General features: G+C 42.6%; 1 protein-coding gene across 1 annotated transcript in view; it reads right to left on the bottom strand.

Annotated features, from left to right (window-relative positions):
• Window positions 1-18,573, bottom strand: part of arhgef4 (Rho guanine nucleotide exchange factor (GEF) 4) — a 102,538-nt gene extending 83,965 nt beyond the window's left edge. Inside the window, exons 1-2 of the mRNA XM_071517189.1 lie at window positions 18,474-18,573; window positions 12,680-12,709 (exon numbers count right to left, since the gene is read on the bottom strand). Coding sequence (XP_071373290.1) covers window positions 12,680-12,709; window positions 18,474-18,566 — 123 coding nt within the window. The 5' untranslated portion in view covers window positions 18,567-18,573. The remainder of the gene's footprint in view (window positions 1-12,679; window positions 12,710-18,473) is intronic.
• Between the last annotated feature and the right edge of the window lie 7,940 nt (window positions 18,574-26,513).

Below are 26,513 nucleotides of genomic sequence, written 5' to 3'. Positions count from 1 at the left end.
TACAAGTTTAACTAAAAGAGGCATTTTAGTGTGGAGTTACTCTTTTATAGGCCTAAGCAGGTTGCCTTGGGTCTTCTTGACATTTGACCTTTGTATGATGTCATCAGCATAGCCTAGATGTTGGCAATTATTGGAATTGGTACAGTTGATATACTGTTATATACTGATATACGGTTTGATACTTTAAGCTGTTATATTGGTCAGCTTCACAGACAAAACAGGTGGCGAGCTTGAAACTACCACTAAGCTGGTTTTTAGTTTTATTTTGTCTCCATCTTTGAGATCAGCTGTCAATCAAACAGTGTGGCCTGTACTGTGACGTCTTTTTCCTTGGATTCAGTTTGAGTTTCTGTAGCTGGCGCTCTTTTTTTTGTCTGCTCATGCTAACTACCCAGCTCTTCTTCAGTTCATCTGTTTATTCCAAACAAACTGGAAACGTAAAACGCATCACTTCCAATGTGCCAGAGCATTTCTTCCTGGAAAGATCCACTAGACATCGGGTGTTTAGAACAGCAAAAGCTTTCAAGAACTGGCTATAGGTTGAAAGAAAAGTCCTAATTATGAAGAACAGGTTGTAGTGTGGCTGTATTTCCATGTGAGTTCGACCTAAGTGCCTCTATTCATTCTTTATTTCAATCACAAGCGTAGGACAAAACAGGCTTAAAGCTTCGCCTGGTCGCTTACTCTGTGCCAACCACATGTGATTAGGTTCCATTGTAACCGTGCAGCCAGCACTGCACCGGCAAGTTCACACATTATAGTCTTGTTTTTAAGACTCTGCTTTGTCTCCTGTGGGAAAGAAATAGAGAAGGTGCAAGAGGCTTGCTGTCCAGGAATGTTGATAGGCAACTAGGCAGTGAGTCACTTCAATGTTTGACCAAAACACATTACCTATCCTGAATAAATGAATCTATTGTTGGCAGTAGAAAATCTGGTTCAGGCTGCTGAACAAGGGATTCCAGAGTTGCAGGTTTTTATCTGTGATCCAAAGTTAAATCATCAGTAGCTGATCGCAACTTCTCCAGTTGTAGTTACAAAGGCACTAAGACAGGTTGCTATGTATTCATATCAGTAGATAGCTCATTGTACTGAGTACTTCAACAGAAGTGCTCCTGTTTCTATCTGTCCAGAGTAAGAACATCCCAATTTTGTGTGTTCAATATACAATATAATACAATATTCTCTGTTGCACCAGCATGGCAGCAGCTTGACTTGAAAAATAAGTAGGTGACAACATGGAAGTAGGTTTGATGACACCACTTGACCCAAGAGAAAGCAGCAGGATGAGAGACCAGCCAGTATGATTAGTTTTTGATTAACATCTTTCTGTAGTCCAGCCATTATGATTAATGTTTTTGATTAACATCTTTCTATAGTCCAGCCATTATGATTAGTGGTTCTGGTCGACATCTTTCTTGATAAGAGTATAGATTAGTTGAAACTCTGGATAACAAGTCTTGGCTGTGTGCTCATTTGTGGTATGAACCATTTACTCTTTCCTGCTATAAATACTAGGGTGGGGAGACAAACTTACAGGTGCATGGATAGAGTCTGCCTTGAAGCTGATTGGCTTCCTCTTTACTATGTTAGGCGATTTTCAAGTTCAAATCAACCGCCTCTGCCTCAATTTGCGCCATCTAAACCAAAGTTGCATCCATCCTGCTCCTTCCATTGACTTTGCACATATTAACGCCCCCTCTAAATGTTTTTTTTCCACATTCTGTCTGAAGATAAACCTCAGGCTTGGCACTGCAGAACACTGAACACCACTGCTCCGCCAACCCAAATTGTTGAAACGAAGCTGGTTTGGGCAACATTAGCCTGTGCAGCCTGGTTATCCAGTGCTGTGCCATGTAAAGAGAGACACCTGTTTATGTACCACCACCCCTGCTCTCTAGCCACTTGCTGAAATAGCTCCCCAACAAGGTGCCATATGTAACACAATATAGCCAGGGGGTCACAGGTTAAACCCTTGTACAAAGCTCAGGAGACTGTAAACACATGACATCATGGTTTCAGCCTCACTGCGGTAACGTCGCTGCGTGATTGCCGGCTGTAAGGCCCGCAGGACGCCATTATGCTCTGTCTTTCATAGCATTGACAACGCCTGTCAATGACAGAGGGGGAAAGTGTGCTTTTCTAGAACTTCTCTGACCGGTGCACAAGATGGTGGCCTCACACATATGCATGACAATGCATGCGCCGCTGCTACATGCTAAGCTCACGGGACCACGCTGTCTATTCGAAGGACGAGGGCTCTGTGCTGACAATGGTTTTTCAATGGCAGCGAAAGCTCCCAAAAGAAGTGAGATGGAGGTTGGAGGATGGTGTATAGAGCACATTGGAACCTTTTAGTGCTATTAGTTGCTCTCTTGTGAGGAATAAGACCTTGGTGGACCTTGGAGCATGGGAAAAACACTTGAACCTTCGTCTTTGCTCCTCGTCAAAAACAAAAACCAAGGCCATGGACTCTTCAGATGAGACTCTTAATGATGGGAAAGAGGAGCTAAGAGAGAAATGGTTGCACCCAGAACGATCGAGGCCAGCAATGGAAGATGTTTTTCCTCCTCTCCAGAGAAGAAGGCCTATCTTCTAAACAGCAGGATACCTGACATCCAGCCCTGCTGAATGTTATAACAGCTCAAAAGTCAATGGTCTCCAGTATAGGACAACTGATGGAGCCATTGGAAAAGTCCCTGTTTTTACCACATGTACTGCATGCAGCAACAGGCTACTGCTGCACTGCTGTTCAAGCTCACAAGAAGAATTATTTGGAAAATTCTAATTTGTGTCTCTTTTTTGTTATCAGAAGACGTCCCTGGTAATACTAATGCTGTCCTGAGAGAATGAGCATAGCGGCGATCTCTCTCTTTTTCTCTCCACACAAGTGACTTGAAAGATACTGGGCCCTCCATATTTCCTGGGTAACCAACAGTTACAGGGGCAAATCATCATGCATCCGCTCCTTCATTTGCATAACAAGTGTGCGGGTCCAGAGGCCCGGGCCAACTCTGTGAACCTCAAAGAGCGTCGACGCTTATGCAAGGAGCTCCAGCAGTCTTCTCCGCCCCTTCCGCTCTCCCCAAGTAGCCACTTAACACTGCGCTTTGTTTGCTCCGGCTGAATAATTGATGAGAGGGACATGCAAATGAGCTGTCCTGAGCTTCCCGTGTTTGATAAGGTTGAGCTCGTACCGCCGGACCCCCTTCACTCGGGCCCCATTAGCGGGATATGGTGCACTGTCGGACCTGAGGATCAATGAGATGCCTGTTTAAATGTAGCATATGGACAAGAAGAGACAATTAGGAGGGAATGCAAACACTGTTGTGCTCTCTGAATGGGTCAAACTGTGTGGTCTTAGAGGCTGAGCCCTAATGAGTGCTGACAGCGGGTACCGGCTAGACATTATCTGGAGCTGCTGGATGGTGAGAAGAGAAGCTCTCCCCTCTCCCTCTCGCTCAAAAGCCATGCTGAGAGCCAGTGGAGCACAGCTCATTAATATATAAGTCCAATGTTCCTCCGAAACCATGAGAAATTACTCGCATTCTGATCTTTCATTGGATTCAATGGGATCCTCCGGAGAAAAGGCCCGTTGCCAACATGTCAAAATAATAACAAAGGGATTATGTCAGTTCTGCTATCTGTTCCTCTCATCCATCCCAAACCCACTCATTTGCTGTCTCTCTCTCTTTCTTTCTCTCTCTGAGCTGTTGTGCTGGGCCTGGAGGGCCAGAGAAACCTAATGACCAGGCAGAGAAACCACAGGTCCAAAAAAGAAAAGCAGTCACTCAGTCATTACTATCCCTCTGGCTCATTTCATCCATACCCAGTCCTCCTTTGTGAGGAATGCTTTCTTTGGCTCTCCCCTTTCCATTCTGCTGGCCTACTGGGCCTTCCGACTGGTTTCTCTTCCTCCCTATTTTCGGCGAGGGGAAGAATTTGGGTTAGAGGTGGATCAAAGTAACCCGCTTCAACTCCAAACCCATGGCACACACACTCGTACAAACAAGTGATGTCATGGCTGCCCCGCATGAGCGGATATCTCACAAACATGATAGTAGGCTATCGGCTATCACGCGCACGCCTTCCAGAAATTTGGCTTCAAACCCGTCAAACTGCCTGCCAGCAAACTGAATAGTATAATTTCATTGTTAATTAATACACTGGAAGTTCGCACAATGATGGAATTTAAGACAATGGTGCTCCAGATTATAGCTTTCACTCTCCCTATTGTTATATCCTCAATTACAGTACTTCATAATTTTCTCTAAATCAAACATATCACATCTTTCAAGCTTGGTTGCCCAGGTTATATAGCAAGTCAGTTCAAGATATTACATCAACATGAATGGACGAAAAAATTCTATAAACAAGGCATGAACATTAAGGCCAGGCGTTTCTCCCATGCGGACTGTCACAACAATTTGCTATTGAAAAACTAGGCCACCTATTGAAAAAACACACAGAGACACACACAATCAGAAAAAAACTTCAATAATGAGAATCCATCCCCACTGGCATAACCAAAGGATCAGGTTTACCACCCTCTCTTCAAACTCAAACAGGTTTCACTTCAAACTGATCTTCACCATGAACTCGGGTGAATGGTCTTTAGCCAAAGGAAGCGGTGCATATCAAATGCCTGAAGTGCCACCTGCAAGGTTTAAGATTGCACAGCCATTACTACTATCTGTGGACAATAAGGCACCAGATTCTGTTCTGATATGGGTTTTTGAAATATTCTTTGGATTGAAGATTATTTTTGAGCATTTTTGCCTTTATTTGACAGATGACAGAGATTGGAGGAGGGAAGGGGGGGGCATGCGACACAGGTCGTTGGCTGGATTTGAACCCAGGATGTCAGGAACCATGGTACATGGTATGCACCTTAGCCAACTAAGACATCAAGATGCCCTGATAGCTGATATTTTGTGCCGATATGCAATATCATTAAATATGATTTGATTTTGACTAGGCTATTTTCGAGACAAATATTAATTAAGTTTTCTGAAACAGCATTAGACCTATCCATTGAAACCCAGGATACTGATCTGATCAAAATGTCACATTACAATGAATTCAGGCAGTGCTTCCCATAGACAACCAGTGTAATATTGATTAATTCTACAATAAATATAGGTTGATTACATATAGAAGAATTACATACATCATATCAGAGGTGGACAAGACTGACCGGACCATATCCCACTTTTAATAAAAGGCCAACATTGGCCCGGTATATTGGTCTAACCCTAGTAACATGTCCTCCAACCATCATGAAAACAGAAAAAACATGAGAACAGCCTTGGGGGGCCAGTACTGACAAGTGACACCTGCTCAATGACTGGAATCTGTGCATGTATAACAGTGTGCTCACGTGTGTGTGTGTGTGTGTGTGTGTGTGTGTGTGTGTGTGTGTGTGTCAGTGTATGTGAGAGAGAGAGAGTTCTCATATATATAGACTGACATAATTCTGACACAATAAGTACTGTAAAATGGATGCAAGTTATATACAGTTATATAAAGATAAACATAAATGGATACTTTTCTGATCCTGTAACTGATTTTTGTTGCTGGTTGTTTGCCTCATAATGCCTCACCTTTTAAAGAGACAATCAATAAGAAATGTATGTCTCATAGTACAAAATGACCATAGTATATCTATGTATATATATGTCAGGGGTTTATAGGGTTATTGATCAATACCAATGCCTCAATGATTACTTGGCCAGCTGCTGAGATTTCTGGCTTTCAAAACTCACTTTCTAGCCTATAAAAATGTGGGTTTCTCATTTGGAGAGAAGATAAGTTGTATAAATGTTGTTGTAATTCCTATTGGTCGCCAACAGAGCTCAATAAAGGTCATAGATTACTTAAAGTCCCTTTATAGGTCCCATAGTCTCCACTTTCCAGAGTTTTATTTTGTGTCTTGAGGTCCATTTAAAGCTGTGTGTGTGGTGTCATGTATCAAAAACACTCTCAATCCATTTTTACATGTTCATTTTCCAGCATCTCTCTGAGCCTTACCAAGAACAGGCTGTTTCTGTTGCTGTGCCCTTAAGGCGCATTAATATTAACGACCCTCTGTTCCGATTGGCTAACCGCTTCAAGAGTGAAACGTGAGACGCCGCGGCCCGGCGGCTACAGGTAGGGAAAACTCTCCGGTAATAAACAATGACAACCGCTTTGAAAAAAACACTTTGTTAGTCTATTATTTCTTACAAAAATGATAATGAGCGAACCTTTGTGACGCCACAAAGTTACGGAAGTCCAAACGGCTCGTTTAGAGGCTAGCTTTTCTAATATGGATTGTGTGGATTTAGTTGGCGACCGTTTTGATACTTTCACCATGTTTAGATAGACCATCCAACTGCTTTATAATCAAAGAGGCAAAGGAAATCCCATGTTCCACGATATGGGACCTTTAATTTACCACTACATTACTGGGTGTATGTATCCATCCTTACATATGCGTCCATTGTAACCATATGCATTCAAAAGGGAAAAAAAGTAATAACATGTGTCAAGTGAGAAAGGAGGAAGTGCGTGAGACTTAATGCCATGCAAAAGTCAAATGGGGAAAAAAGCAGAGGAAGTCCAACCCTGCGGTACTGGTTGGATACCATTAGCATAGAGGCCGCTAAAATAGCAAGGGCACAAAATAACAACAAAAGGAAGCCAGAGGCCAGGCCGGGGCGCCCGCATGTGCGGCTCGGCCGCTGTGGGCTAACTGTGGTCCGAGTCTGGCTTCACCTTTTTTTACATTTGACTCGCTCTAATTGGAGAGAGTCAAGTTTTGGCCGGACCTAGAGGAGAGCGGATCCGAAATTAGTGGTCGGGCGCTGGGAGGAAGCAGAGAGGCCCGGCGGTGCTACTGACCTGGGAACAAGAGAGCCTGGGGGGACGGCTGGGAGAGACACACACACACACACACACACACACACACACACACACCTGGACTGGCTTCAGCAGCTTCATAAATTTGGGTTATATCTGCTGTTGTATTCACACTGTCACACTACTAATGCAGCCGTCTGGTGACCTCTGACCTCCATCCAACGTTGGCCGGGGTCAAAAGTCACACCGAGCTCTCCGGGTTACTTTGGTATTTTCAGATACAGAATGAACAAGGTTTCTTGCTACAGAGGACTCACACAGCATAGCATTTACACAGCGAAAGATGTAAACAGGTGGAGTTGAGTGTTCAGTCAAGCAAACTGCTCCCAGCTTATAAAGGAGAACATGTGCAGTCAAGCTTTTGATTGGAATGAATTGTTTTTAAATTGTGTATGCCATCTGTCCTGTTTTGCTCTGTAAAGCACTTTGTTAGGAATTTGTTTTGTTAAAAGCGGAACACATGTCAACTTGAGGACACCCAGCTGCATCTTGGGAAAGTACAATCTATAACTTTTTGTTGTGTGTGTGAAGAACCATTCCATTTCGATTCATTCAAAATCATGCTTCCAGCACACACACACACCTTGAATAATTGGGGGGAAAAAGCTTTAGATAGTGCAAAGGATGGATAGTGGCTAGAAAAAGTGCATTGTGTTGCATTAAAAGCAGATTAGAAGCATACATAAGCGTTTCTTACAATATAATAATCATATAAATGTGATGATATATAGTGATGTATATATGAACTCACTCAGTCTCTTGACCTTAGACAAAGGGAGGGGGAGAGTGAGAGTGAGAGAGTGAGAGAGAGAGAGAGAGAGCGAGAGAGAGAGAGAAAACATGCCGGGACAAAGCCGAGACACTATAAGTCAAATGAGAAGACCGCGGCCTTTCTCAGACCCGCGGCTACAGCGAGGGAGCATGGGAAACGGGACGGCCGAGAGTTTCCTCGCCGTCCGTTCCCATTAGCTTTGGCTGTGGACGCGAAATGAGACAAATTCCTGAGTATCTCTCTTGTGTCAACTGTGTGTTAAAAGTCTGGACGGCGGCCCGTCACCCCCGACCCCCACCCCCCTCCCTCACCCCTTCGATCCTCTTGTATGAGAGGAATGTGAGGGGTTTGCCTCTGGACACTGATTTAGTGATCACAGTGTGTGTGTGTGTATGTGTGTGTGTGTGTGTGTGGTTTGTGTGTGCGTGTGTGTATGTGTGCACAGTGTTCTCAAACTACTACAAACACATGCTGCACATGGAGGAGGGGAGGCGGACCACCTCGCATGTCTGCTCACATTCTGAGAGTCTGTTTGACAGAGAGAAAGAGAGAGAGAGAGAGAGAGAGAGAGAGAGAGATTTTGGAAAATAAAGAATGTCATCACTGTCTGATTTCAATCTAGATCCCTCAACACATCCAAACCACGAGTACCAAGCATGACACCGGTCAAAAGAACTCCAAATATTAAAGTGGGAATCATCGACATGTCAATCAAACAGTGTGGGCGGAGCTTGGATTTTCTGTTGATGCAGTTTGAGTTTCTCTTTCCTTTGCCTGTTCAGCCATGGTGGCTATCCCTGCTCATGCTAACTACCCAGTTCTTCTTCTACTGATTCCAAACCACCGGAAACGTCAAACGCATCACTTCCCGTGCGCCAGAGCATCTTCCCAAGATTTTCGTGAACTTCAACTAGGTTGAATTACTGTTGTGCGATATCAATTGGCGATAGAGAGTAGATTTCGCCAACTTACAATGAGCGCGAGAGTAAGAATACACTTCAATTGCATCACCAAAAACGACAAGCAACCAATAGTGAGGAGCACAAAGGTCAGGTGCCTTTACAATATTCCAGTGACCACAGAACAATCATGTAACAGTGAGTGCTAAGGAAAAGAAAGAAGAAGAAGAAGAAGAAGAAGAGAGGTAGGGTTGTTTTTAGGACTTGGTGAGAGCTTTTCAATCCAGTGAAATTTTTCAATCCAGTGAAACTCGCCGCTCGAACGACGACAACGCAAATCAACTGCAGCAGAACTAATGAGGGCGGCCGTTACATAACAAACCTCCTACTGTTCCGTCAGATAAAAAAAAAAAAAAAAAAAAAAAGACTCCGCGGACCTGAACGCCTCTTCCGGCTCCTTCCGAACCCTTTTCCCACGAAAACCGCCTCACCTGTGCCATGGCAAAGTCGGAGGAACATCCTGCGGAGGGTCGCGGTGGCCGGTCCAGGCGGGCAAAAAATACAAGTCTCTCTCTCTCTCCATGCAAGTATAGAAGTGTCTCTCTCTCTCTCTCTCTCTCTGTCTTTCTCTCTCTCTCTCCCACAGTAGCCTGAACTCACACAGATGGATAGCAGGGCTGCAGCTCGACCCCACAAGAGAAAACACATGAGAGGGAGGAGAGGGAGGAGAGAGAGGGGAGGAACGGGCCGGAGGGAGGGAGGGAGGGAAGGAGGGAGGGGAGGGTTGTCCAGCAGCTCCATGTGAGAAAGCTGTTTGGAAAGCTGGGGCTTGTAATTCTGACTAGCGCTTTACTGGAGGCGCGTTGTGGCGCATTACAAGCAGATTATAAGCCCATTAAGAAGCGCAGATAAACTGTTCTTACATTATAATCAGACAATCATCACAAAATTATATTCAGGGTAATATTATGTCATTAACTAAACAGTTGCTCCGAAAACTATTCATCCCCATTGTGTTTATTTTACAATGCTCTGATTATAGTAATTATCATAAACTCACAAAGTGCTTATAATGCACCACCTCAAGTAAAAACGTTGCTCTAATTTTGTGTCTGGGCACACTACAGTTCTTATGATTCCAAAAGTTTAAATTTAGTACCAAGTATCCCTTTAACAACTCCAAAATTTCACCATCACAAAAATGACACTAGCAAGCTTTGTTTTAGATTCTTTTCCATTACAACCAAGCTAAAGCTGTATTTTGAGATATGATGTTTTTGGAAGGGCTTCACCAGCATTATAAATGTGTGTATACAATCCCTGCTGTTCCAATGCGTCCATACTCTTGCAAAAGATTTCTGCGTCACCTCCAAGGGGCGTACACCGGCGAAAGGAGGAGGATTGGAATAGGAAGAACCACAGACTGGCTCTTGATAGTGGACTGCAGCAGTCGGACTGAAACCAGCAACAGTGTCAAACAGTCCAGCACTTCTTGAACTGGATCCAGTGCAACTAAACCGGTTGGCAGTTTGGAAGTGAAAAATATTTCAGATACAAAGCGGACAAAGATGTCCAACCGACTTCAAAACCTCTGTACAAGAGTTGCTACAGAAGCTGTCCAAGTCAAGTGTGCCAACACAATGTTGCCAATGTGTGCCAACACAACACAATAGTTCAATGTTTTTTCTGTAGTATCAAATCTTTAGGTGTAAAACTATAGTATTGGTACACCGACTTTAATAAGGCCGTTGTGCTAAAATACCTCTTGAATAAAGCTTGTTCTCACCGGCCAACTGCACAGACGTTGACTTGGGTTAATTCCCTTGAGAAAATCGGCCGTCCCAAGGCTGGCACTGACACCGCTAATCTGCTGTAACGCGCCGTGGACGGACGCAGACTGAAACGCGCACACACACACACACACACACACAGGCCACGCTGCGCTTCTCCCGCCGCTGCCAGGAAAAGGGGTCACGCTGCGCTATGAAAACCGCCCACAGGGAAGGCGGCACTTAGCAGTTGGCACCGACGTTGTCCTGGCAGCCCCGCGGACGCCCCCGAAAGCCCTTTGAGATGCCTTCAAAACACAAATGCACTGGCTGCGGTCTTGCGAGCCACTGCCGCTGAAGAGAAGACGTACGGTCCACCGCAGAAAATGGCCTGGTCTGTGGAGAGACGTCTGGAACGGTGGCGGAGTTGCTAGGTTCCAGTTGTTTTCAGACCAAACTCTTTTTTAACCGCCAAACGGTGAAAAAAAAAAAAAAACACACTGTGGGAACTTTACACGCCCAGATCCTTTACATTGGATTCAAAGCACAGTGGACTTATATATTTTCAATGGACGTGACAAAATGATTAAAATGCACTTGAAGGCAACACAAACCACGCAAAAATTCCAAAAACAGGAGGCTTAAAACCCCAAAAATGCATCCCATACATCAACGTACGACACATCCCTGCATCAACAAACATCCAGACTCTGTATTTCGATCTCATACTCTGAGACTGGGGACACGGATGAAGCAGCGGCAGGTCCAGACAGCCCCCGCGTTTCTATTACTGCTGTGCGCTGTGGTTTTTCTGAGCCTTTGCAGTGAACTGGACTTAACTCCTTGTTGTTTCGCAAATTACAGAGAGGCCTCGGAGCAGCGTTTCCTCACAGTGCGGACCTCAAAGTGCGGAGTGGAGTCTGGTTTCCAGCGGCACAATGAGCTCCACACCCCTGGGGGAAACCGACAAGCGGACCGCTGACAGACAGAGCGTATGCGACGGGATATTCGGGTTCAAGTGCGGGTCACGGGTACTGGAACCGATTTCGCTCCCTTGCACCGCGCTGCGGAGTTGCCCCCCGACAAAGACGAAGGGTCTCAGGGGATTTTTCGAGGGCTTAGGGAGCCAATTCCATTGACTGGCTACTTGAGTCCTATAAAGCAACAGTTGGCTTTCTAGGTTCTCCATGAGGGGTTAAGTCATTCCTCCAAACAATCCAGCAACTTTCCTTTCCTCTCTTAACATGGGGCAACCTCCCATAATCGACACCAAAGAGTTACAAATCACCCCGACAACGTGAGGAGCCCGTCGTGCCATATGGTTTCAACTATTCGGTAGCTATGTGAAGTCATGTGAGCCTTTGAAACTCGTATATAGAGCGCATTAGCAATGATCCAGAAAACATTAAACCAGGTAAAAGGTGAGCGTAAGCTTCCATAAAGTCTCAAAGGCTAGCCAAATCCTTTAACACTGTGTGTATTGATTTGTTTTAGCATCTGCTGGCAACATGTGCAAATCCTCACCACACTGCTCAGACTATTTATTAGCAAAGCAATAGAATTTAAGAGGGCAGGTACCTGTTAAAGATACAATTACACCATCTAAATTGATGCTCTAGCAAGTAAATCTCAGGTTTAGCTGTCACATACTGTCAGTCAATGCACCAAAAGCACAGACAATACATTTTAGAGTGAAAGAAATCTTCATTGTAATGAATTACTATGTAAACAAAGCTAGCAGTGGGGCAACAGTGTTTCAACAGGGGGTGCTATACAGCCGTTACAGACCGGGCCTTTAAAGCCCAGCATGTGAATTAGGTTATGATACAAAAAGTGCTATCACCATTTCACTGAGCATTTTTATTCAAGCAGACATTTTTCATGGCCCAAGGCACCAAACAAGCTTCAACGTGTCATTATCCCATCCAAATATGGCAACCATCACACCTATTATCTTCACTTTGCTCATAACCACTCTCACGTTTTGCCACAAGAGAGAACAGACAATAGGTGCTGGATTATCAGACACGGATTACGCCTTGTGCTATAACCAAACTAATCTTTCAATAGGGGTCTTTATTAGTTAAATCAAGTATTTGAGTGTAAAACCATTCTCTAAAGGGTGAGTTTTGAGAGGGCTAGGCAGAGATTCCCTTCTTAAGTCTCAGTACTTCAAAGTAAAAGATTGTCCAGGTGGTCCCATGATTGGCAACATGCTTACGTTCACACCGATTTTGCCTCAGCTTACTCAGATACAAGGCTCAGAGTTGTGGGTGGTATCTAAGCTACAATTATCATATGGAAGGTTATAAATGACAATGAACTGTCTTCTGTCTGCTTACCTGTAGAGGGGCAGGTTGGCATCGGAGTTTCTGCGAAGAGAAAGAAGGGGGTTAGACATATTAATGAAACGACTGGTAGCCACTTCTTACTCTTAACACCCACTTACAAGCCAAAACCTCTGATGTCAGACACTTTGAGGGCTGCTGCTGGTATCACAGCCGCTTTGGAAACACGTGGCGACGGTCTTGTAACGAACCCCCAGTCCCCCCTCCCCCGCCTTCCCTTGACATTTCAGCAGCGGGGAAAGAAGCAGCGGAGCCTCGTAAAAACCGTTTGTTGGTGCGCTTTTTTTTTTTTTTTTTTTTTTAAGATACGGCAACTGTATCATGTGGCGCGCTTGCGATGCTTTGATGCGGAGGGAAAACAGGGTACCACATGAAGGAGACTGACTCTGGCACCCTGACACACTGAGAGGAGCACAGCGCTTAAATGGTGTGTTAAAAGTAAGGGTGGTCATGGGGCAATAAATAGCTCCAATACGCATGTATAGGTTTACTGTGTCTGCGTTTTCATGGCAAATCGCTGAGAGCTGGTACTTATTAAGCCTTCTGCACACTGTTGTCCAAACTTTTAAGACTTTTAAGATTTTTTCTTGTTTCTTGATGGGCTTGAACTGTTTCTTGAACTGTTAGCGACACTTCTTCTTCTCATAAAGTACACTGATGATTTGAATCCAGGTAAAAGCCATTATCCCTTATTGGTTTACCTCATTACATATATACCAATCACAAAGGAGGAGATGATAAAGAGATAAGGAGAAGCAGTGTATAAGCACTATGGGTAGTACGTCTGCAGAAAGTTCTTACGACTGAAAGGTTGAGTAAAAATATAGTAATGCAGAGTTAATCCTGTGTGTGAAGGGATTTACTTTTTTTCTACAAACTCAGTGCTTATAAAAGACTGAAAGGTCAAGGGTCAAACTCATGCAGTAAGCTTCACCTGACCGGGAAGCTAAGCTGCAGCAGCCTGAAATCTGGAAAGTTGTGTTTAGTTACATGGCTATTCAGAGCTACACACGCGCACAAACATCGCCACCCAAACCCCCAAAGAGCCCCGAGAGTTTCCCTGAGTGACGGGACTAATGAGAGCACCAGTTGTCAGATGAAGTCGGGACTTTCAACTTTGACCCCCCCTGGCCAGCTTCAGGCCTGTAAAACCTCTAAAGACCCCGCGCCCCGCCATTCCTCTTTCAACAGGGCTTTTCACACTGTCCATTCTTAGCCTAGGGTTAACTTTAACCCCTGGACCAGTACTTAGACATCAGTTAGCGTAACCCCTTCTTCATACACACTCTTTAAACCAGGGGGCTAGTCTCAGCCCGGGGCTAAGGGCTTCACACTGAGCTCTTGTTAAACCAGGTTTAAAGTGTTTACATCAACTGTGACATTTTCATATACATAAATGTCTGTTGTGGTACTCTCTAACACCAACTGATATAACACAATAGTGATTGAACCTCCACCCAGTTCTTTTTTATTCATAGCTATTACATTTGCTGTTATAAATAAACGCCCGGTGTCTGGTAGGTCTTTCCTGGGAAAGCATTAGCTAATAACAATAACAATCCAATATAATCAAACTAGTGGCTATCTGTTTGAAGTTAAACTCTCCATCTGTTGTCCTGTACTGACCTGACAGCCACACAGAACTAGTTGTATATAAAACCTAATTCTGGTTGTTAATATTTTTCCACCGTAGGGAGATGACCGTGGCCCTCAACCCCAATTCCAGAGCGGGGCAAGCTTACCGTGGGAAAACTCACTTTTGAAATGAATAGTGTTAAACAGTTTCTAATAATAATAAACTGTATTTGAACAACCGACAAGAAACACGGCATATTCAAAGCAGGACAAGACTGTTATTTCCAAGTTTTTCTGCTTCATGATCGATCATGGGAGCATTTAAAACTCACTGACTGCACTCCACATATCACAAACAAAACAGCATTGGCTGCTCAGAAGCCACTTATATCCATCGTTCACAAGATGAGATTGTTTATAATGACATGTCCATAATACAGGTTTGGAAAAAAAAACACTTTATGGCTTATTTACAACTTTTTAAAACTCACTGAGATGAAAAAAAAAAGATGAATAGATCATTAAAAACCTCAGCAAAGCACCATACAGCACAGCACAGCCAGGCAGAGGTCTGTCACTATGTTCTGTTAGGATGAGATCCTGCTTACTATTTGTTGTCTTTGGTCCGAACCAGAGGGAAAGTTTACCTTGCTGCATTTTTGTGCGGTTCACACCGCCCAGTTACAAGCAAACCGGGGCTTGTAAACAAAAGTCACGTTGACTCATGAGCAGCTCGTTTGGAAAGAGTTTTGGTGACCTGTCATCCTGCCAGGTGAGAGATTTTGGCGGCGAGGGAAGAAACAAAAACAATCCGCTTCCAGTTCCTGTAACTTTAGCTAAGTATGATGGACTTGTCTGAGCTCTTTCGCTGTAATTTCCCTTCTGAAATAGCTGAATATGAGCGCCAGTTCAAGCGGTTTGCCCTCACTTGCTCCATTTGTTATGCTGGAGTTCGAATAATCTGCTCCAAACATGCTGGGTGTGAACGCGCTCTTAGTTCAAGGTTAGAAGTCAAGTTAACCAAGGATTGTTGGGGCAATTGTTGCTTTTTCAATACAGACTCTTACAAAGGCAGGAGGAACTTTGAGGACATTTTATATTTTCCTTTATATTCACACCCCAAACCATCCGGAAGCATTAATCATTTGATGAAACATCGGACAAGACAAGCGTACAAGCTGCACGCCTGCAAAATGACACCGCAATCCAAGAGAAGAAAGAAACGCCTGGGTTTGGCCTGGCTTGGATCCGCGCCAGTACACTTCCTTGGCGGTTGCGTGGAGTGGAGCCTGCAGACAGACTGCAGACATGACTTTGCTTGTCCCGGCAGCGAGGCGAGAACCTGGGCCGAGTCCCACGGAACAGATTTCACCTCAGGGGGGGGGTCGGCGCTCAGGCTCCTCGCCCTCTTCCTGACACGCCCTTGTCTTATTAGCCTCGCTAATGGCTTTTGTCAAGCCAACGTGTTGCGAGTTATGACAGAGCTTTCGTGGTCTACCGCGGTGTGACATCACCGACTGAGTGCAGGTGCAGTGGATTACAGCAGATTATTGAAAATATTCACGTTCCATGTAATTGTTTAACACGCCGATTCGCTTCGATTCAGTGTGTCCTGTATGCTATTAAAGTTCAGTTTACTGCCTGGGAAAATCATTTTCTACATATCAGGTCTGTTGTTTATTAAGCAGTATCTACTTAACTTGAATTTTCACACATTAAAAAATAACTACTCTATCTTTGACTTCTCATGTCAACATCTGAAGAAAAACCTCCTTTTGGGTTTTTTTTGGATGTAGGCAATACTGCTGGAAATACATATCTTGCCCACCAGAAGGTAGGACATTCCGGTCCCAATCCACAACAGGGTTTTGAACTTTGACAATGGGATTTGAAATTGTTTTTAGCCAACTAGCTGTAGCTTGCAAACTCTTGAATGCCCCGTGGGAGTGTACAGAACCTGTGCTTGGAATTACTAATGTTTTGATTGTGATTCATATTGTGGACTTAGAAGAGCACAGCGTCTTATGTAATACTTGCTTGGCTGCAGCCATGACAGCAGACATCCTGTCTAATCGTCCTGTTAGAGCCAGACACACATGGGAAGACTATTGCTGATCGTTGGTCCAATTTGGTCTGTCATGATGGGACCAGGCTGACCTGGTCTGAACAGGTTTTTCCACCGCCGAGACCGACAGTCAGCCGTGATGATCTTTATGTGTAAACATAATTAAGACTCAATGTGATACCCCCAGATCCCGCTGCAGACTAGTCGGTGCCTGGCCGACTGTTTCAAACATGTTTGGAACGGATCTAATCTTTGTGCGGCTCTAATCTGGACAGACTCCTGTAGTGAGAGATTCACAGGTACACAAGCAGAGGACAAAGCTAATGAAAATAATCTATGTAATATGATGGGTAGGCTACTTTGGACTACTTTGGCATGCAAATGATCTCAAGAAGTCTAGGTAAGTTTGCTTTACATGGTTCCTAAATTACCACAAGCACGCCAACACTGGGTAATATTGCTTTGGAAAATGTCTTTATTTTCCAAAGCAGTATCAGCTTTCCAAAACAGTATCATATTGCACTCTTTCCCTGTGTCTTTTTCCTATTTTTTCATGAAAATGAGCACATATAATAACCAGAATCAGAAAACATTTTGACAGATTGTAAAATCCAGTTTGCAGGCAGGGTAAACCTGCGAAATGTGGCTGAAACAGTGACATCACTACCAATCTTTGAGACCAGAGCGACTCGACTCGCTGCCTTCATTGTCAATGTGGAAGCTTCACTGAAGCTACTGGCTGCTATTCACTTTTGTGCCGTTCTGCTGTTCGCTGGCTCATAACGCTGTATGCTAGGAACCGGTGTTATAAATACCCCTCCGTTTTGCTTTGCCAGTGTAAATGCACAAACATTAAGTTTTTAGGATAATACAAGTAATGTTTCCCCCTATCTCCATTAATGCCCATGAAAGGTCTAAACCCAACAATGTAATCCTAGTTAAACTAGAATCATAGGCTCCCATTGCTTTCAAAAATACATTAAAACAGCTAAGAGACATACTGCTGCATTGATTAGCCTAAGTAATCCATCATTTATAAAGTGTATTGTATTTTTTCCTAACATGACTTTATACACATATATGGCATATATATAGCAAGGTTCAATGAAGTTAATAAAGATGTCCCGCCTCAGTTTGGCAACAACAGCTGTAATGTTGACTGAACCGACAGTAATGTCAATGTGCTGTCTTTAATGGTGTTTTATCCACTGATACTTGCTTTCAATTGATAGTTATCTTGTTATTGTGAGGGTGTCTGTGAAACTTTGAAACCAATGAGTGGACTTATTGATTATCTGTAGTCTAAATGTCCTTTGGTCAGCTCATTTGTCATATTGTTTGGTGTGTGTGTGTGTGTGTGTGTGTGTGTGTGTGCTAAGGGCTACTGAAACGTTTGCCTCATCTTATCTTTGGACAGTTGTTTCAATAGCATTCGATGCAACTTTATTATTATTATTATTTTATTGTAAGGGTTTACGCCCGTGTTTCAGTAGCCTACTTCTGGTGCCAAAACAGGCTACAAGTGCTTTGAAAGACCTATGGCTTTACTCAGTTGAAACTTCTCTGACAGACACTATAGATCTGATATGGTCCATTCAAAAATCTGTTAGTTTAGTGTCGCCTTGCTTATGGGCAAGAGTACATACCTCATAGAATGTGGCTCAATATCTTTTCTGAATCAATAGGAGCCACTCTTCATTTCGGCATACATCTAGTCCACCAAGCAGCACTTCATTTCAAAACAATTTCAATTTTTATAATCGGTTCGCCTCTTATTCCCATAATCTTCTTCGCCAAAAATACACCATGGTGGGCGGTGGCGAGCAGCGTGAAGCAATTCTAAAAGTTCAGATTTCATTAAAGTAAGTGCTGCCTGGTGGGTTATAAGTATGCCGAATTGAAGAGTGTCTCTTCTTGATTAAGGAAAAGTCTTGAGTCATGTTAGACTGTACGTGCTATTGCCGTTATTAAAGCCGCATTAAACTGTGAGATATTTTGAATGGAGTTCGGCGTGACCAGCTGCATACGAAAGAGAACGGCACACATCGTGGTTAGAGTGACTTGAAATTTGACTTGGACCTGTGCAGAACAATCTATTCAACTAGGGAAACACTGAGAAGGTTTTCCATCATTCAAAAACAATCTCACCTGGTACCATCTCAGCAGAGCCCAGCAGAGCACATAAGCCGCCAGGGTGAACTTGGCGGTCCGGTATCTCTCCGGTAGACAGGTAAGATACATGAGGAGCTCCGACCGTCCCCCGGACCTCGCCTCCTCTCTGTCCGCCGATCCGCGTCTCTCTGCGGCCGATTCTCTGCCGTTACTGCCAAAGTTATTCCCATCATCCATTTTCCTTCCCCGGTATGTAGCTCTGGGAGACCTCGCAGCTCACCTATCTGTAACTTTGATTTCTGTTCCAGCCGAGCATGGCACTATTAACACTGTCTCTCATACTGCCAGGTCTAAGTCTAATTTTAGACTGAGGGTTATTCACCAGACATGTAGGCTATGCTAATGATGCCAGTTGTGCGTCGCACCCAACAAAACACACGCATGTTGTGTATTTAACTGACACGCAACTTCAGGCGAAAGGCAATTTACGCTCGAGCCCGTAGTTAGACTTCCGTTGTGATGGAATTCATTTTTCAAAGTAAAAGTCCCAATGACAAACCCATAATGCAAGGGTCTGAGAACACTACAACATTTGGGGGCTTTCAGGTAACCTAACGCACCGCCTGGCCATATTAGAGGTCCTCAGCTCATCGGCAGCTAGTGGCTGTGAACAGCTGGTTAAGATTAGATGTACAGCAGAATCCAATAGAATTCAACAGAAATTGTTAACTTCTGTCACTTCCCCACTAATACATATCACTTTTTTGTCAGCTTGTTAGTTCGCTAACCATATCTGGTCACCATCACGTACACATATCTGAGTTGCACACTAACATATCTGGTAGAAACTAGTATTAGACATTAGTGGTTGCTAGCAGTCACATGTTAACGTCACCATTTTTGCTTCGCTAAATTAGCGTGCCGGCTAGTTAGATAACTAACTAAAGCAACAACAACAAAAAACAGCTGTTTGTTCAGGTTAAGCTGAGGTGTATTGTAGTATTTCCATGACAAAACTCACAAAACTAATTTCCACGCGAGCAAGAGGACTGGAAGTAGGCCTAGCACAGAAGCGTGTGCGGGGTACTTGCCGCGGGCGCAGTAACGGCTGTCGTCTCGCGTGCGCAAAAAAATCACTTTATGCACCTTTATTTTGAAGAGATAAACTAAACCGGAAAACCTATTTCTGCTAGTTGCTGCGTGCTTTATGTAGTTGTCATTAGGAGGGGAGGAGGGTGACGGGCCATATGAAAACATAGAGAGCGCCCCCCAGTGGACATAACTAAACAGTCTACAATGCTTTATAAAATAAAGTACTGTCTGCTGTTGGTGAAAGAGCTGATTAACTGCCAAGTGGCACAGCTTGTACTGACTTCAGATACTCTGACACCATCTAGTGGACTTAAGAAACGACAACACACTGCCCTGCTGCTACAGTATACTACTACCAGTACTACTACTAGGCCTACTACTACTACTGCTACTACTACCACTATTAGGCTGACTATTATTGCTACTAAAAACACAAAACAATATTACAACATACAATATATACATATACAATATACATATAACATGCATTATAACTGACAAATAAAATACATCTAATGAGTAATATGAATGTAGAATATTACTGCACAGAGCTATCTAGGCCCTTACCATTATGTATCCTGAGTTATCAAACATGCTGCCTAGTCTGGGATGAAATTAGCTATGAGGACAATTACATCACTATTACTTATTAATAACTGAAAACTGATACACTACAAAACAAGGTGAAACAAAACACATTATAGTTTATTTCCAATGTTTGTAATGTAACCTAATGTAGATTGCAGATTGAGAAAGTGTAACATTAGCTACTTTTCTTTTACTTTCCTTTTCTATGTGAAGATAAATCAAAGTCGCTGCACAGTAAGACTTTTTGACCTCATGCATTATTGAATATATTTAAAACAAAATAACAAAACAGCCTGAACAAACCATGTGTGTTACTGTCCAAATACGAATGGAGCTCACTGATAATCTACTAAGAAAAATAATGACGTTTCAACACTGAAACTCAAATAACACACATGAAAACCGGTGCACATCATATGAAGCAATCCATTTTCTGAAATACAAAATTATTATGAAATACAGGCAACTTCCATGCAGGTCCGTTACTGTAATTTGTGCATGTGCACTGGTGCATTAGCTAAGGGAAGTAATCAAGCTTCACTTCATATGAGGTCAGCTCTGTGCAGGTCCTCCATGGTCACATACACCACCTGCAAACACACACACAGCATCATGTGGACACAACAGCAATGAAAACATGACACTGTTACACATCATTACAAGAGAAACTATATGAATGGTAAACAATTTGGAACTACATTCATCAGCCACAGAAAACCATAAAACAAAACCAATGGATTAGGGATATTTTTTAGTCTCATATGAATTTACACTAGTATTGATCCATCATGACTTTTAAATGTATTTGGAAGCTCCTTTTTTAAAGACATTTTGAAGAACTTTTAAAAGCTAATTGATATTATTTCCTCAACATTTCATACTTTTATTTGTAATTCTCAAGTTCATTTTCATACAACTAGACAAATCAATAACCTTTACATCTCGAGGACAGTACTCGTTAAAATACCGTGGAGTCCAATTATGGAATACGAACTTGTACTTATTGACTGATTCTTTGTCTTTGTCTATATACAAAATGAGACTCAAAAGTGCTTTGATGTCAAAAAGATTTTGTATTGAATAATCTTGATTTTTGTTTTTAACCTTTTTTGCCGTTATTTATAGCAGCCTATATTATTTAAAATTTTACAACATGATTAGGCATGTAAAAGATATGCATGTTAATTGATGTTTTATTTTGTATCGTTATTTTTTTATTTTATATATATATATATATATATATATATATATGTATGTTTTTAGATAAGCCTGTAGTGGGTTTCTACCTCACCTGCACATGTAACTTTATTTTTATTTACTTTTTCTCTGTCTGACTTTTCTAAAAAAAAAATAATCTTTAGACTGTATGTGAGGGTTTGATTTTCTTGTCAAAATTGCTCCAAATCTGCATACATTGCTAATACATCTGATACCAGGTCTCTTCAGTGTGTGGATGGTGAACTTTCAGAGTAGAAGAGCTGATCTGGAGTCAGTAGCCAGGACCCATTGGCCATCTAATTCATTATTACCTGAAAGCCTGAGCTAGATTCTAGATCAGTACTTCTACACAGAAAAGCTGAAAAGCTGAAATCCTGACCTGTTGGTGGCAGGGGTCTGGAAAGTCACAGATGTCTTGTGGGAAGACGGAGCGCATCAGCATCTTCACCTCATCAGGGTAAACATAGGTGGGCTGGCCAAGGTTCCCCTCCTTCACACCAACCTTGTGAAACATCTAGAAAGAGATCCTTAAGTTAAGTCTTTACAGCCAATTTCAATTTGTTTGAAGATTTAAGGCTGCCAAGGAGTCAAGAGTAGCTCTGTTTCAGCTGTAGCTGGATGATGATGTCTAGAAACCCGAGATGGAGCGTGGCATTATGTGGTCCAATCAGAATACAGGTCGCCAGATATGTGACTCAAACGAGGGAAGGCAGCGTCACTTAGATGCTGACAAGGGTGGAAGTAATGAATTACATTTGCTCACGTTACAGTAATTGAGTTGCTTTATTGTGTATTTGTACATTTTTGATTCAGTAATTTTAATTGTACATCACTGCATTTCAATTCACATCCATTTCGGAGTGCAGATTTTGTGGCTCTCCATCAGTGATCTGAAGAGTAATCTGACTTTACTTTGTTTGTGCACTTTATAATGTAATCTAATTTCTCCAATTAAAAGAATCCAGTTTGAACTCTGTCCTCTCGTCCTTTTAGAACCACATGAAAAAGCTCACTGTAACAACGTTCTCTTTTCTAAAAAGCAACTCAGGAACTTTTACTCTGAGGACATTTTAAATGAGACACTTTTTATTACTTTTACTTCAGTAGATTTTTACACCAGTACCTTTACTTCTACTTAAGTAAAATATCAGCAAAGTAACAATACTTCTACTGGAGTAGGATATTCTCGTACTCTTTCCTAACAGTTCCTAAGATATGTATGGGAATGCTAAGGTGCTAAAGTGAAGATTTATACTGATTAGGACATTCATCCAATGGCAATGCTACAACCTACATGCGTTTGTCTTTGTATAAATCCAGCAATACAACTAACAGAAACTACTTATATGAGTGTTTATTTATGTATGTGTATTCATTGTATATGGATTGGAAACACTATTACATTTACACTCTGCTATCAATGTAGCCAACTTTATATTTGGCGCATCAAAAAACCTGGGTTTCAGTATGTTCAAAGAAATTTGAACTTTTTGGATAAAACAGTGTTTGAATGAGAGGATGAATTATTTCAATTTATGATCATGGACTTTATCATCTTATGCGTGTATCTTCGCCAGATACGTGGTTACAAAGATGACGTTTGCACATTGCCTTTGGCCTTTCAAGGGAAATTCAACATCACAATCTAGAGCAGCGACAGCATCTTAAGCACCGACCAGTTTCCGCTGCATAAGTCTGTAGACCTTCTTCCGGCGGGCGCGGTCGGTCCTCAGGCGCCTGGCAGCATGGAGCAGCGGTGCTATCCAGACAGGTAATCTGAAAAAAACATTTGGAGATCTGGAATATTATTGCATTACACATGTCCTTCACATTTATACCTGTACAGTGCACAGCCTCAGTCTACAATAAGTATCTGTTGTAAAGTATCTGTTTCACAATAAAAGTTAGCCAAGACCGTCCCACATGGTTTACTAGTGGCTAGCGCGATTTTCCACAGCCACGGAAAATGAATTGTGAGATGCAGACATTTTTGTAAGTTTTGAGGAAAAAGACATAGGTGCAAGATGCAAGTGCAGTTATGGAACATTTCCCGGGAGTGTGTCTATGTTCCCAGGGTCCTATGTTCCCGGGGTCCTAAGTTCCCAAGGTCCTATGTTCCCGGGGTCCTATGTTCCCAAGGTCCTATGTTCCCAGGGTCCCTAAGTTCCCAGGGTCCTAAGTTCCCAAGGTCCTATGTTCCCGGGGTCCTATGTTCCCGGGGTCCTATGTTCCCGGGGTCCTAAGTTCCCAAGGTCCTATGTTCCCAGGGTCCTATGTTCCCATGGTCCTATGTTCCCCAGTTCAATAATCTGTTAACACACATCCTAACCCTAAACCCTAACCCTAAGCCTAGAACTGGGGAACATAGGACCCTGGGAACATAGGAATGACTCCCATTCCCCATGCCTCTCTCTTCACTTTAAGGAGCATACCAAAATTACTGCACCTTTATTCTGGTGTACTAACATGTACTAATGTACTCACTGTCACTGTCTGACAGCGTACACTAGCCAAAGACCATAACCATTGCAAGCTACACAATTTTTGGTGCAAGTCGGTTTACTAGCAAGCTAAGTGATGTCTGGTTTTGTTCCATCACCAAAGGAGGAGTTCAAATGAGCACCAACATGTTAGCTTGGCATTGAAAGTTCTCTGCAACATATTTTGAGAATTTCAAACGAGGAAGTGCCTTGTTTGTATCGAACGGATGCTGGGTAGCGTAGTGTGATGAACGTCAATACATTTAATCATACATTCTATTGATTGAATTCCACCAAAATCAGGCCGAGGAATAAATCACTTCGGTCTATAACATGTCTCAGAATGGGACCTGTGCTGTCAGTTGTTTGCTTAGGCTGAAGGCAGCAAGACAAAAGACTGCTCTCTGGTTGCTCAAAGGCGACGCAAGAGGGTAAGCTAACCTGGTAGCTAACGTTAACATACATGTCCCGTGTGTCGCGCAATGATGGCGATTCTCTCTGACCAATCAGTAGTCTGCAGTGTTTTCACGTCACCTTTTGGTATCGCCTCAGCTCGCTTGGAACCTCGACGGAGGTGCTACCAAAAAAAGTACCGGGTACCAGGTAATATGGTACCTAGTACCTGGTACTTGCCCAATGGAAAACCAAAAAAGGCGAGTAGAGTCGAGTCAAGCCGGCACCATGTGGTGGAAAAGCGGCATTAGATCAAGTAATCTGCAATGTACTGGAATACACAGGAGTGAGCCAGAGCCAGGCGGGATGATGTCGACTTCAGCTCGATATTATAGTGGGCTTCAGGTGAAGGTAAGGAACCCTCTGGCGGCCATATTGGAGGTCCTCAGCTCTTGGACAACAGTTACAGACAGACATGGTCAATATCTGTGCTGCTTTTGACAGGGAACTGATTATTCCTCCATTGATTCATCGGATTTGTGTTTAGATAATGTCAGCTTGTTAGCTAGCAGCTAACCATAACTATCTAGTAGCCTAGAAGTAAACATTAGTGTTAGTTGTGGCTATTAGTCGCATATTAACAGTAACATTTGCTAAATTAGCTTGCTGGCTAGTTAGCTAGCTAACAGTTTGTTCAGGTTAACTGAGCTGACTCTTCTCAAGCTACAACTCTTCATGTTTTGGAGTAGAGACTAGAGCTAAAGACAAGACAGTTTACTGTGTCACAGTAACCTACATTTGGAAACAAATCCACCTCATCACACTATTCATTTTACAATGTTACTGAATGGATCAACAGTCACAAGACAACAATCTTTTTCTGCTTTGTCTCTATTTCTAGTCTGGTTATTATTTATTCAGCAATTATTTGCATACAGCCAATTCTCCATTGGACATGATGACACAACTGCAAAGCCTCTACAGAGTGGATACAGGTTGCAAGAGATCAAGGGATGAATGCGTGCATATAGCCTGTTTTGCCAGCCAGGAAAGTTCATGAAAATCTTTAGAACCTAACCCTTACCCAAATGAGCAGCAGAGATCCACACAGGCATCCATGATCAGGTCGATGGAAGGCGATGACCCTAAAAACACAGTTTGTCCATGAATAAAAGCACCTGACCATGACAATTACAGTACAGCTGTGAGACAACTCTATTGTGTGTTTGCCTTACCTCTGTAAATCATGTACCTGTAAATCAGACTTTTTTTTTTTTTTACTGTCATTTAACCACCAAGAATGAATTTCGTTCCAGCTGTTCAAAAGCACAAGAACTGACACTAGTTTGTGTTGTATGTTCTATGTGTATTCCATACAGCATTTGAGAAAGCTTTGACTGCTGCTGGACCTGTATAGAGGGCTAATAGGGGACTGGTATAATATCCACTATATACTGTATATTATTTCATGGCACATTACAAAGTCACTACAGCATTTTCAGGATGTTATGCCAAGCCAAAGCTCTTGCTGAACAAATCTATAAAAGATTATCACTGGAAACTAGAATATTGCATTGCACTTCTCTGGAAGTTACAAAGTGCTGTAAAATGTAATTCCTAAAGGTGTAGGCTATGTATAAAACGTGTATGCATACATATATGACTTTAATTAATCTGCTTAAATTTTCTTAATTTTGCCATCACCTAGTTCATTCATAACTTGTGCATCCATTTTCTCTGTCCGCAGTTTGTCTCTATGTGGGCAGTTTATATCATTAACATTTGGAGAGCAAATTAAATCCACAAAGTAAAAAAAAAAATGCAGCTGACAAGTAAAACCACTGAAGAAGAACATACTTGTGATTATAGAGTCTGGTCCGGTTTGGCAGTCTGGCGATCCGGAGGCTAACTAGCATCAGAGTGACAGGAAGTTAATTAAGATTAGCTGCTAATTATTATTAACTATGTGGGCGTGGCCTGTATGACAGCTGGCAAAGCAGTATTAACAATAAAAATGTGCTCCTACTTTAATCATATCAAGGGATGTCGACTCTTAAATCAATGTTTTGGTTGAATCTAGAGTTAAACAGTTCACACTTTCACTTTCAGCCTCACTTTTTCCTCATTTATTTGTTTTACTACTTGAACAACCGTGAATGCAAACATCAAAGGATCATTCTAGGTATTCTCGACCTATAGCCTACCTTATTTTTCTGTCATTTGGGCCATCACACCTATCAATTCAAACAATAATCTTGGCCGTTTCGCCACTATAGATTATGATGGGATTTCTGTCAAGGTTGGA

Source organism: Centroberyx affinis, unplaced genomic scaffold (assembly GCF_046629955.1).
Source record: "Centroberyx affinis isolate AG114_WGS23_722 - 3 ecotype Tasmania unplaced genomic scaffold, CSIRO-AGI_Caff_v1 ptg000472l_1, whole genome shotgun sequence".
In the NCBI taxonomy this organism is placed as follows: domain Eukaryota; kingdom Metazoa; phylum Chordata; class Actinopteri; order Beryciformes; family Berycidae; genus Centroberyx; species Centroberyx affinis.
The sequence above is the reverse complement of the archived record's forward strand: the minus strand, read 5'-3'. Positions and strand labels throughout refer to the sequence as shown.